Source organism: Emys orbicularis, chromosome 7, assembly GCF_028017835.1.
Source record: "Emys orbicularis isolate rEmyOrb1 chromosome 7, rEmyOrb1.hap1, whole genome shotgun sequence".
Classification (NCBI taxonomy): domain Eukaryota; kingdom Metazoa; phylum Chordata; order Testudines; family Emydidae; genus Emys; species Emys orbicularis.
In genome coordinates, this window is record NC_088689.1 from 81,191,326 (window position 1) to 81,204,001 (window position 12,676).

The 12,676-nt window shown below is 60.7% G+C and overlaps 1 protein-coding gene across 1 annotated transcript in view; it reads left to right on the forward strand.

Annotated features, from left to right (window-relative positions):
- Window positions 1-12,676, forward strand: part of SEMA3F (semaphorin 3F) — a 100,506-nt gene that overhangs the window by 54,975 nt on the left and 32,855 nt on the right. The window contains exon 2 of the mRNA XM_065408384.1: window positions 10,430-10,590. Within this exon, the coding sequence (XP_065264456.1) occupies window positions 10,430-10,590 (161 nt within the window). The remainder of the gene's footprint in view (window positions 1-10,429; window positions 10,591-12,676) is intronic.

Genomic DNA, 12,676 nt, shown 5'->3' on the forward strand with positions numbered 1-12,676 from the left:
GAGGCTGGGAACATGCATGCGCACACAGGGTGGGAACGCACACACAGACACGCACACTGAGGCTGGGAACATGCACACACACGCAGAGGATGGGAACACGTGCACACACGCATGTGCACTGAGGCTGGGAACACACGCACACACAGGCTGGGCAGGTGAGAGACTGGCTGGAGATGGGGTGCGGGCAGAGTGGCCCCGAGAGGCTGCGATGTGTGTTGAACCATCCTGGTCCCTAGGTCCAAGGGATGTTATTTGTGCTGAAGGCTCTGCTCTGCCCTGCCGCCTGGCCCCGGTGGGTCTCTGGATCCTCATGGGATGTCACTGCTCAGGGCCCCCTTCCAAGCCTGTGCCATGAGCCTCATCTGCACCGAATTCTGGGGAGCGGCTCTGCCAGCGGGCACTGCCTGTGCTGTATGAATCCAGGGCTGGGCACCACATGGAGGTGGCGGGGGGAAGTTGAGGGCCCGAGTGAGCCCCAGTCTGGTGCTGCCATGCCAGGTTCTGGATATCCCAGGTGCACCGTGGAGCTGAAAGCCCTGGGGCTGTGGCGGAGGGCACAGCTAGGACAATGGCAAACGCGGACAGAGCAGGGGGCGTGGCAGGAGCGTGTGGGGGGCAGCCGGGCCCCCGTTCGCCTGTGGGGTAGCAGCAGCTAGGGAGGATGTTGAAGCAGCAAGCGCCGTGCAACATAAACAGAGCTGGCCGAGGCTGCCGGCCCCCCTTCCCGCGTCTCCTACTTGGGCGATCGCTCAGCCCAGCTGGGAACCAGATGTGGGAGCCACCCACCAGCTCCCATGCCAGATGTTTGTTTGGGAAGAGTGAGGACAAAGGCATCTGCTCCCAGCAAGGGACACGCTGGGATGTTGCAGCAGGCAGGGTGCCAGCCCCCTGCAACGGCCCCCCTTGCACTCTTCCCCCCCAGGCATTGCCTGCTGTGGCAGCCGTGCAGGCAGCTCCCAATTAGTGCATGAGGGCACCAGGGTGAGCGGGGGGCGCCCCTCCGGAGAGCCAGGGTCATAGCACGGGGCCCCCAAGGCGCAGCTGGACCTGGGGGCTGGGGCTGGGCCAGGAATGGAGATGGACTGAGGTCTGGTGAGGAGAGCCCCCAGTACAGATTTGTCGCTCTCCTCAGTTTCTGCTACACACCTCAACTCCCCCAGTCCCCTACCCCTCCCAACTTCCCCCTGCCACCTCCCTACTCCCTTCAGACCCACTGCCCTCTCCCAACTCCCCCCTGCCCCATCCCTACTCCCCCCAGCCCTCCCTTCCCCTTCCCAACTCCTTCCTGCCCCCTACTCCTCCCAACTCTCCCCAGCTCCCCTGCCCACTCCCAACTCCCCGCTTCCCCCTCCCAATTTCCCCCAGCCCCCTGCCCCTTCACAACTCCCCTCTGCCCCCTCCCTATTCGCCCCAGCTCCCCAACTCTCCCACCCAACTCCTCCACACCCTCCCAATTCCTCCTGCCCCCTTTGCCCCGCCCCCCCATTAGACGGGGCAGGAATCTATTCCTCCCACCCCCAGGGACTCATGCCCACGGACTGTCCCCTCCAGCCCCCCCAACCTTTGCTCTCCACCTCCCTGCCACCCCACCAGACCCTCCCCAAATCTCTCCCACATCCCTTCCTTGACTTCCCGCCCCTCACCCCGCCCCCCGGTCTGTGTCTAACATCCATTGGCACAGGCCCGGCCTGGATTTCCCGAGGGGGCTGGGGTGAATGGCCTTAGGGTTGGTCCGGAGCTCGTTGCTCTCCATGGAAAGGCCCCAATGGACTTTGCGTCCGGCTTGGAGGTAGCCCCCTAGGAGATCGAAGTGGACAAACCCTGGTGGCAGGGTGCCAGGAAAGGTGGGGCATTGGGGGGGCATGGATGAGTTGTCTAACGCTCCCCCCAGTGGGAGTGTAGCTGAGACACCCGTGGACACCCTGCCTGGGTAGCCTGTGCCAGCCCATCTGCCCGCAGACCACGCTTCCATTCGCTCAGCCAGGGGACTGCACTGGAGACTGATTCTCCTGGGGAGCCTTTGCCCGGCATGGGTTGTCTGGCTGTGGGGAGAGGAGGGAAATGTAGCTTGTTATCAGCACCTGGCTTCCCCTGCAGGCTCTCCCAGGCGCTGTGGGGCTCTCATGAGCCCTGGAAGCAGGGGTGGGGGGGTCGCTGAAATCTCCAAGTGCTTTGCCATCGTAATAACCCAGGACGGAGAGGCTGTGGACACGTGCTGGATCCCTGCCCGGTGGGGCCTGGAAAATAGCCCTACCGCAGCCTGTGTAGCCATATAGGTATAGTCGGTGCATTCATCAACCACTTAAAGGATCTCCTGCCCTGCTCCCCACAGCGCCCCCTGCTGGGAGAGGCTGGGGCTGGAGTAATTGGGAGCTCCCCTCACAGCCAGTGCTCCTAGCACCCCCTGCCGGGAGAGGCTGGGACTGGAGTAGAGAAGAAGTCTGTCAAAAGAAAGTTTCCCTTTCTGGAGAGACTTTGGAGGCATCTCTTGCACGTGACATCTTTGGGTGGCCTTGATAGGACTTGTTATTTCAGCCGTACCCAACAGAGCTGGGATTGCAGTGATGCAGAGGAGAAATCCAAAGGGCACTGCTGGTCGCAGGCCTGCAAGTGTGGTGCTGCATTCAGTGTTTGCAGGGAAGAGGCAGGGGATTGAATCAAAACTCTTGGGACTCCCTCCCCACTTGTGTGAGGCCAGTGCGGGCACCTGGGGGATTTCAGATTTCAGTGAGCGACGCAGAGAGCTGGCTGGGATGGGAGCCGAGCGGGTGCCTGGCAGTGCTGTACGCCATCCCAGAACAGTCCCAGGAGCTGGGTTGCTAAGACCTTGCAGAAGATGCACGCTGATCAGTGCATAAAGGGAACCGATGTCCAGACCCCATGCTATTTTGGGGTATGGGCGGAGCTGGGTTTGTGGGGGGCTGTCAGGGCTGGGACGTGGTAGAACCAAGCAGTGGGGGAGCAGAACGAAGCACAAGTGTCCCTGTGACACTGGTTGGGTGTCCAACACTGACTCTGCCCATCATGCCATGGGCACTGCCAGGGTATGGCTGTGAGGGACCTTGCGTGCCTAAATCCCGGCTGGCACTGGAGGGGCACTGCCAGCAAGAATTAAAGTAGCTGGGAGCTCCCCCCACAGCCAGCTCCTGCCCCCTACCCACAGCGCCCCCTGCTGGGAGAGGCTGGGACTGGAGTAGCCAAAGCTCCCCCACAGCCAGCGTTCCTTCCCCCTCCCCACAGCACTCCCTGCTGGGCAAGGCTGGGGCTGGAGAGAGGGAGCTCACGCCACTGACGTCCTGGTTAGTGCTGATGGGGCACTGCTGGGAGGAATCCCCCATCTCCTGTGGAGCGTTGGGTGCCCTTGGTGTATGGAAGCGAACGCCTTGTACTGATGAGCCAGCTGCAGGCTGCCCACACTGCCCGGCTCCTATCCCGGGACATGCCCTGAGAGGTGGCATCACTCCGCGTCCCCGGCCAATGATCCAGGTGGCATCATTGCAGTGCCCCTCTAAGCACACCCCGCATGCAGGTCTTTTCTAGCCCGTTGATGTTGCTTTTGGCCCATGGATGTAATCTGGCCTGGGACTCTGCCATTCCTTGCTGCTCCCTCCTGGGTGTGCCATGGCAGGAGGGGTGGGCTGGCTGGCTGGAAGGGAGAGAAGATAGGGAAGTCTGAAGGATGGACGGGAGGATAAATGGACCTGTGGATGGACGGCTGGCTGGCTGGCTGACTGGATGGATGGACGGATGGAGGGAGGGAGGAATGGATGGATGGACAGATGGATGGAGGGATGGATGGACGGAGGGAGGGAGGGAGGGACAAACGGATGGATGGATGGACAGATGGACAGACGGAGGGTTGGACAGAGGTACGGATAATGTAACCAGACTGAGTCCCACTGTAGTGCTAGTGACACTGTGTGCTTACGAAAACCTGGCTCTTGCCCAAAGCATCTGTAGCGCTCCTGACTTCCATCTGTCTGCCTCATTTAGCACGTGAATATTCATGACCCTCATTATACTCTCAGTCGTTTCTCCCACACTCGGGCTAAAAATAACTTCCCAAGGGGGAATATTTCCTTCCTAGAATATAAAGTGCCCGCGCCCCTGGTTCACCAGCTCACAACATTGCATGCGGGGCCCATTAGATGCCAAGAGAAGCTCCCATAGTGAGAGACAAACCTATCCCCTGGGGACATTACAGACCTACCCAGGTCAGCTCTCTTCTCGTCCTTGTGGGCTTTCCTTCCCCTGGATCAGTTCCAGGTCCCTCCGCACAGCTCAGCACAAGGTGGATCAAGAGAGTTCTTCAGTCTCAAGAGCCTGTGATTTCAGTGTGCTGGTGCTGATCAGAGATAAAAGGGCATGAGGGTCATTGCTGGGTCCCTGGGGGAATCCTGTCTCCAGAGAGGGAGGGAGGGAAAGAAAGAAAGAAAGAAAGACTAGCAAGCAGCATTCAGCCTAAATGGCCACGGGTTGGAGCCATCTCTGGTGTCACTCCGTTGAGGGCAGGAGATCTCAGGTGTGGCCTGGCTTTAGGAAGAGCTCTCCACCTATGAGGCACCTGAGTAAGGGCCAGATTTCCCCACATGCTCCACACCCAGCAGCTCCTGCCAAGGCACCTCAGGGCAAGTGTCACGGAGACCCCGGGCGATGCTCTGGAACTGCTCCCCACAAAGCCAGTCAGGACTTTGGGGAGCCTCCTCTCCCTCGGAGCAGACTGTCTTCAGGGCAAGAAGCTCACACGGCTTCACCTCCTGGGTCTCTCCTGGGAGCATTCAGCATATGCCCCTCCGTGCGCTTCGCACAGCGAGTCCGCCCAGGCGGGGTCCTGGGGAAGCCAAAGGGTTCTGCACCCCCCACTTCGCAGTCAGACGTGACTCTCGGCCAGCCAGTAAAACAGAGGTTTATTAGATGACAGGAACACGGTCTAAAACAGAGCTTGTAGGTCCAGCAAACGGGACCCCTCCGCCGGGTCCATTCTGGGGCCCAGCGAGGCAGACCCCCGTCTGCCCTCCCTTCCAGTCCCCAGCTAGCTCCAAACTCCAACCCCCGTCCAGCCCCTCCTTCTCTGGGCTTTGTCTCTTTCCCAGGCCAGGAGGTCACCTTCAGTTGGCACCTTTGCAGAGGAGGGGCCCAGGCCATCAGTTGCTAGGAGACAGAGTGTTGGACATTTATGTACACTGGCCCTTTGCTCTGCAGCAACTATACACCCTTATCCCACCACTTAGATACTTAAGAACTGCATAGGGGAAACTGAGGAAAACATTAAGAACAGTCCCACTTCGTCACAGCAAGTTCTCAGGGTGCACCCAGCATGCTGAGCTCTCGGTCAGATCTGGTCCCTCGTGTGTGGTTTGGACCCAGTTCTTCCTTCCGGGCCACTGCATTCCTGGCGTTCGTCCCAAAAGGCCCCGCTCAGGTGGGGGGAAGTACAGAGGTGTGCACCTGGGAAGCTTCTAAACTATGGCGAGGAAGTGAGGATGGCAGGATGGATGGGCTTTGCCAGCTCAGGCATTGGAGCGATTCATGCCACACAGCTTGTGGGATGGCTGTGGGGGGCTCTTCTCAGGGACCCCCCATCCTGAGTACAGTCAGCCAGTGCCCAGCAAGGGGGTCTCCCAGGCGCTGATCGGCTGGGGCGGTAGCATCACTGCTGTGTTTAGCATTGCCCATCCCCAGCAGCCAGCCGGGTGGGACTGGCACTCATGCGTGGCGCTCAGCCCCTGGAGCGAGGAGTTCGGCTCAGTCCTGGCCAGTGCCCATTGACACGGAGCCATAGTTGCTGCCCCGGCAGGCCCGGGGGTTGATCTTCTGGCTGATGTATCAGTACGCCTTGGCAAGATGCATGGGGTGCGGCCCACTGGGCGTTGTGTGGCTGGCATTGCTGGTGAACAGGGCTCTCTGAGGAGTGCCGTGACAGTCAGGAGGCAGGGGAGGGCGAATCGCCTGTTAACATCTGTGCTGGCTCCATCTGGGGCAGGGCAGCACGTGGTGATCATGGTGTCTGTGGGAGCTGGTGCCGGTAGGGCTTGGGGGTGACACGTGGCTCCAGGGTGCAGGCGTTGTTAAGGAGCCCATCACACCGCACCCTGTAGGGGGTTTAATGCCTCTGTGGGGTGGGAGGGGGCAGGGGGCTCTGTGCTGCTCATCCAGGGTGAGCGGAGGTGGCTGTGGTGGGATGAAGGTTTGCAGCCCTAGTGCCCACAGGGAGCGGGCAGGTGGGTGCTCTGGTGCCTGGGCAGTGGGTGTAACCCTGGTGCCAGGCTGTGGGGCTTGTTTCCCTTGCAGGGTGGTTGGGGCAGCTCCCGGCAGATGGCCGAGTCCTGCTGTGGCCTATGTGCACCTGGGGCCGGCTGGGCCTGCCTGGCATGGGAGCCCAGCCAGAGGGGGCCTTGGGGCTGATCTGACCTGGAAAGTGGGCACAGATCTGCCTTTTGGGAGAATCCTGCACCAGTAGCCTGGGCAGGAGCGAGGCAGGTGTTGGGCAACCTTCCCCCCACCCCCCAGTACGAGCAGCTTGGCTATTAGCGTGGCAAAAATAGCTGTGTCCTTGGCAGTGCTGGGGCATGGGGGAGGGGATGTTCAGAGGCAAACCAGGGGCTCCCAACAGTCCCCCCTCCCCACTCCTGTACCCGGTGCGGGGGCACCTGCTGCAGACAGTGTCCTGAGCTGGGGTTCTTCAATGAGTTCTCTCTGTGCCACCCAGCCCTGCCTCCCTGTGCCACCCAGCTCTTCCCCACTGTGCCACCCAGTCCTGCCCCCCTGTGCCACCCAGCCCTACGACATCCAGCTCTTCCCCACTGTGCCATCCAGCCCTGTGCCTCCCAGCCCTGCCCCACTGTCCCAACCAGGCTCTGCCATCACTGATGGATGGATGGGTGTGTATGTACAGGGATGGATGGGTGTATATGTACAGGGAGGGAGGGATGGATGGGTGTGTATGTACAGGGATGGATGGATGAGTGTATGTACAGGGAGGGAGGAATGGATGGATGGGTGTGTATGTACAGGGAGGGAGGGATGTGTACGGGGATGGATGGATGGGTGTGTATGTACAGGGAGGGACGGATGGATGGATATGTACGGGGATGGATGGATGGGTGTGTATGTACAGGGAGGGACGGATGGATGGATGGATGGATACGGGGATGGATGGATGGATGGATGGGTGTGTATTTACAGGGAGGGAGGGATGGATGGATGTGTACGGGGCTGGCTGGATGGATGGATGGATGGATGAGTGTTTATGTATAGGGAGGGACGGATGGATGGATGTGTACAGGGATGGATGGATGAGTGTGTATATACAGGGAGGGATGGATGGATGGATGGATGGATGTGTATGGGGATGAATGGATGGGTGTGTATGTACAGGGATGGATGGATGGATGGATGGATGGATGGATGGATGTGTACGGGGATGGATGGGTGGGTGTGTATGTACAGGGAGGGACGGATGGATGGATGGATGGATACGGGGATGGATGGATGGATGGATGGGTGTGTATTTACAGGGAGGGAGGGATGGATGGATGTGTACGGGGATGGATGGATGGATGGATGGATGGATGGATGGATGGATGAGTGTTTATGTATAGGGAGGGACGGATGGATGGATGTGTACAGGGATGGATGTATGAGTGTGTATATACAGGGAGGGATGGATGGATGGATGGATGGATGGATGTGTATGGGGATGAATGGATGGGTGTGTATGTACAGGGATGGATGGATGGATGGATGTGTACGGGGATGGATGGGTGGGTGTGTATGTACAGGGATGGACGGATGGATGGATGGATGGATGCATGCATGAGGGGTGGGTGGATGGATGATAATATTCTACATTGCCATGGGGCCGGCCAGAGTATTTGACTGCTTGACTTTCTGGTGCGAGGGGCCGGAGCCTTATTCTGAGCCCAGGGCCTCATTGCGCCGGGCACTGCACGTACACAGGCGAGAGAGTCCCTGCCCCCACAGGCTGCCAGTCTTAAATACCCACAGACTGGGAGGCGGCACAGAGGGGGAAGGCAATTGCTGATGGTGCCTGGCACCGCTGGGCATAGACCCTGATGCTCGGTCCACTCTGCCTTACGACCCAGCTTCTCAGGAGGCACAGAATCCCCTTTCCCTGCTGCCCCCCTTCACTGACTGGCAGCTGTGGGCACAGATGCCCATTGCATGCCCACATCCTGGCACAGCTCAGCAGGCACCTGTGCTGGGCCCTACGCCCAGCTGCTGCCAGTCTGTCATGCTGAGATCTCCAGTATGGCTGGACTCCCAAAGGGATTTGCAGGAAATGCCTCAGGGCCGGGTGCAAGGGCCTCGGCCGCCCACCCCCCGCTGCACAACCTGGCTCCGCTGCCTGGGTGCCAGTCACTGCCAGGGAAAGGACACCCAGATGGGCCCTGCTGGAGATCCCGGCCCCTGCAATCCACATTGCCCTCTGCACCCCCCAGGGCCATGGCTCTGCCTGCCCCTGCCCGCTCTGGGATCAGTGGGTGTGAGCTGCCCTCACAACGTCTGCAGGATCCAACGCCATGGGGCGGGGTGGGGCCCTCTGGCTTCCGGGGCCCCAGCCTAAGTAGGGCACTGCCCTTTCTGCCAAGGGGACCTTCCTGAGTGTGGGTTGCAGAGATGGCTGGCTGCTGGCGGGGATAGGGAGTGATAAGTTGGCAGGTCACTGGCGTTTAGCTGCCCACTGGCTGAGCCATGAATCTCTCAAGCCCAAGTAGCTCTGCCCATCCTGAGGCGCACAGCACTGAGTGATGCCGCAGGGCGGTGAACAAGCCCTGGCTATCTCAGGGGCTGTGCCGTGTGGGTTCCCCAGTGCCCTGCGCCGTGACAGCACATGAAGGGGTTGTCCCACTGTGCCAGGCGGCACCCAGCCATCTGTCAGGTCCCGTGTGATCCGGGCGGCCTTAGGGGAGCGTGTTTGGAAGGGCACTGTGGTCTCCACAGAAACCTCAGGGGCTAAAGGAAAAGGTGATGGTGACTCAGTAGGGGACGCTCTCCCCTCTGAGCTAGTATGTGCCCCAGTGCAGCACTAGGGGGCACTGTGCCGCAGGGAGCGGGGCGGGTGGCTCAGTTGGGGGTGCTCTCCGAGCCGGTGCTAGTCCCAATACCCCAGTGCTAAAGGGCACTGTGCTGCAGGAAATGGGAGGGGGTGGGTGGATGGATGATAATATTCTGACTAGTGCTCCCCTCTGACTAGTGCTGACCCCAATGTCCCAGGGAGGCTAAAATTCCTGTATAATTTCATTGGGATACAGGATTGTTCGCTCCCTGGGCGGTGTTGTGTGGGCTTGTAGACACGTCCCACCCCAGAGGTGGTTGCCTTTCAGTGTTTGATGACGTGACCTGGGTGTCTATAGGCATGACTGAAAGGGCTGTGGGCTGGGATCTCTTGATGTGAAAGGCGCCATCGGCATGTCCAGTGTTAGCCTTTAGGAGAGCGAACAGAGGTGGGGGAAGGGCGGGTGGAGGTGCAAAGAGGGACGGGGCAAGGACGGGGTTGGGCTGCCCAGATCTGTCCCATAGGACGGTGGCTGGCCTGAGGTTAAGGATGGTCAGTCTGCGGAGCACGTTAAACACAGGCCACATGGTGCCAAGGCCTGGGTCATTGTAATCCCCTGCCAGCCCCGTCCCTGCCCGGCCCAGGGGTACCCGGGCCTGGGTCATTGTAATCCCCTTCCAGCCCCGGCCCTGCCCGGCCCAGGGGTACCCGGGCCTGGGTCATTGTAATCCCCTGCCAGCCCCGTCCCTGCCCAGCCCAATGATACCCGGGCCTGGGTCATTGTAATCCCCTTCCAGCCCCGTCCCTGCCCAGCCCAATGATACCCGGGCCTGGGTCATTGTAACCCCCTGCCAACCCTCTCCTTGCCTGGCCTAAGGGTGCCCGGGCTTGAGTAGAAGGGCTGCTTTATGCCCATGGGTTGATCGGTGGAAGATCAGTCCAGGAGTGAGGAGGGAATGCTGGAGGGTCCTGGCCTGTGGTTCGGGGGCTCAGAGGCTGGGGGCCCAGGCGTGTGGATTGGGCACTCAGAGGCTGGGGGGCCCTGGCGTGTGGGTTGGGTGCATAGAGGCTGGGATGGCCCTGGTGTGTGGTTTGAGCACTCAGAGGCTGGCAGGGCCCTGGCGTGTGGGTCGGGCGCTCAGAGCCTGGCTGGGCCCTGGCATGTGGGTCGGGCGCTCAGAGCCTGGCAGGGCCCTGGCGTGTGGGTCGGGCGCTCAGAGCCTGGCAGTCCTATTGCACCCCAAAGCTGTGGGAGTTTGAACCTTGCGGCTGTTGAGGCTGTGGTGGGCATCACGGCCCTGTCTTGCGGGCTGACTAATTCCGAGGCGAGGGGTCATTGCTCTCTTGGATGCCACTGCACTCAGAGCCCCGCCGGGAGGAGCCTGACCCCCTATCTGTGTTTGCCCACAGAGCTGAAGGCCACCAGCACAGCTCACTTCTTCAACTTCCTGCTCAACTCCACGGACTACCGCATCCTGCTGAAGGACGAGGACCATGACCGCATGTACGTGGGCAGCAAGGACTACATCCTCTCGCTGGACTTGCACGACATCAACCGAGAGCCCCTCATCGTAAGGGCCCTTCCGACCTGCCCCTGCCTGGGGGGCCCACGAGGGATGAGGGGCTGGAGAAGTGGGGCAGGAGTGGGAAGAATGCTAGGCCCCTGGGCTGGAGTGAAATGAGTTGGTAGCCACCATCCATCCCCTGCTTTGCCTGGTTCAACCTCATATTGAGTCATTGCCAGGGGGAGACAAAGGTCCCGGGACATGACCCTTGCTGGGGACTGTCCAGTTCTAGTGTTCACTTCCCCCAGGACCTTGGCATGCTGGGAAGCCGAGAGCCAGTCGGGGCCCTTTGCTGACTGACTTAGGAAGCGCCAGCTGTTTAATTGATCCCAGAGAAGGTTGATCCTCGGAGATGAGAGCCTGGGTGGGGAGGACAGATCCTATAGCTAGGGTCTTGGACCTAGTGAACAAAGGCAGAACCTGCCCAATGGCTGGGAGCTGAAACCAGAGAAACACATGCTAGGAATAAGGTACAAATTTCTCTAGGTTGGGGTTCAAAGCTGGCCCACCCCAGTGATGACCAGCTCAATCCTACGGCCCTTCCCGTCTCTTTGGGGACAGAGAAATGGGCTCCTGTCTCAGTCGGGGTCTCCCTAAAGCCCCCTGACCCAGTGCTCTTTCTGATGTCTCAGCAGAGAGGCCGAGGGTTAAATGGAGACATGCCCCATGGGCTGGCTCTGCAGGGAGCTCTCTGAAGATTCCCCATTGGCGCTAGCAAGAGTGGAAGCACTAGAGCAGACGGGGCTCCGGTGCCTGTGCTCCTGCACTGGCTAATCCTGCTCTGAGAGTAGCTGGGCCACCCAGTAAAAACACCAGCCTCCGTAGGCAGCCTGAGCACTCCAGTGTGGCTGCTCTCAGTGGCATGGTGTCAGCAGTGGGAGATGGGCAGGAAAACCTCCGAACTGATGAGGCCCCCAGGGGGATGCTCTCACTGAGCTGCCAGCCAGGCACCACTGACCAGCACCAGTGTCACCCCCAGCACGCCCACGCACGGCCATTAGGGTTGCCAACTTTCTAATTGCACAAAACAGAACACCCTTGCCCCTGCCCCTTCCCCAAGGCCCCACCCCAGCTCCACCCCTTCTCTGAGGCCCTGCCCCCACTCACTCCAGCCCCCTCCTCCCCCCCCCCCCATCGCTCGCTCTCACTCACTTTCACTGGGCTGAGGCAGGGTATGGGAAGGGGCTCAGGGCTGGGGTAGGGGGTTGGGGTGCAGGAGGAGGTGTGGGGTGGGGGTTGTGGGAGGGAGTTTGGGTGTGGGAGGAGGTTCCAACCTGGGGCAGGGGGTTGGGGTGCAGGTGGGGGTATGGAGTTTGGGTGCGGGAAGGACCAGGTGTAGCGGTTGGGGTGCAGGATGGGGATTGCTCCGTCCAGGCGGCGCTTACCTCAGGCAGCTCCTGGTTGGTGGCACAGCGGGGCTAAAGCAGGCTCCCTGTCTGCCCGCCTGCCCGCCCTGGCTCCGTGTGGCTCCTGGAAGTGGCCAGCATGTCTGGATGCTAGGCAGAGGCATGGCCAGGCAGCTCTGCGTGGTGCACGCTGCCCGTGCCCACAGGCGCCGCCCCCGCAGCTCCCATTGGCTGCAGTTCCCGGCCAATGGGAGCTGCGGAGCCGGGGTTGGGGATGGGGCAGAACGTGGAGCTTCCCTGATTGCTCCTGTGCCTAGGGGCTGCAGGGACATGCCAACCGCTGCTGGGAGACACGCAGAGCCAGGGTAGGCAGGGAGCCTGCCTTAGACCTGCTGCACCGCTTACTGGAGTCACCAGGGTCCCTTTTCGACTGGGCGTTCCAGTCGAAAACCGGACTCCTGGTAACCCTAATGGCCTTGTGGTGATGGAGCTGTGGGGGAAGGGAGGATGAGCTTGCCCAGTCCCTGCCTCCTCTCTTCTCAGCTCTTAGTACTGCATGTGGGATGTCACATGGCAAAGCCACCCCCAGAGCATTCCCAGGTTCCTCACAAGTGCCCTGCTGGCCACCAGACTGGGCTCAGCTGGGCCCTCTCTGGAGGAGCTTTCCCCGGTCTGTGGCCCTGGGGCCTGGCCAACAGGGAGGCATGGAGCAGCAGCAGCAGATCGTGGGTCCATCCCCGAGGCTG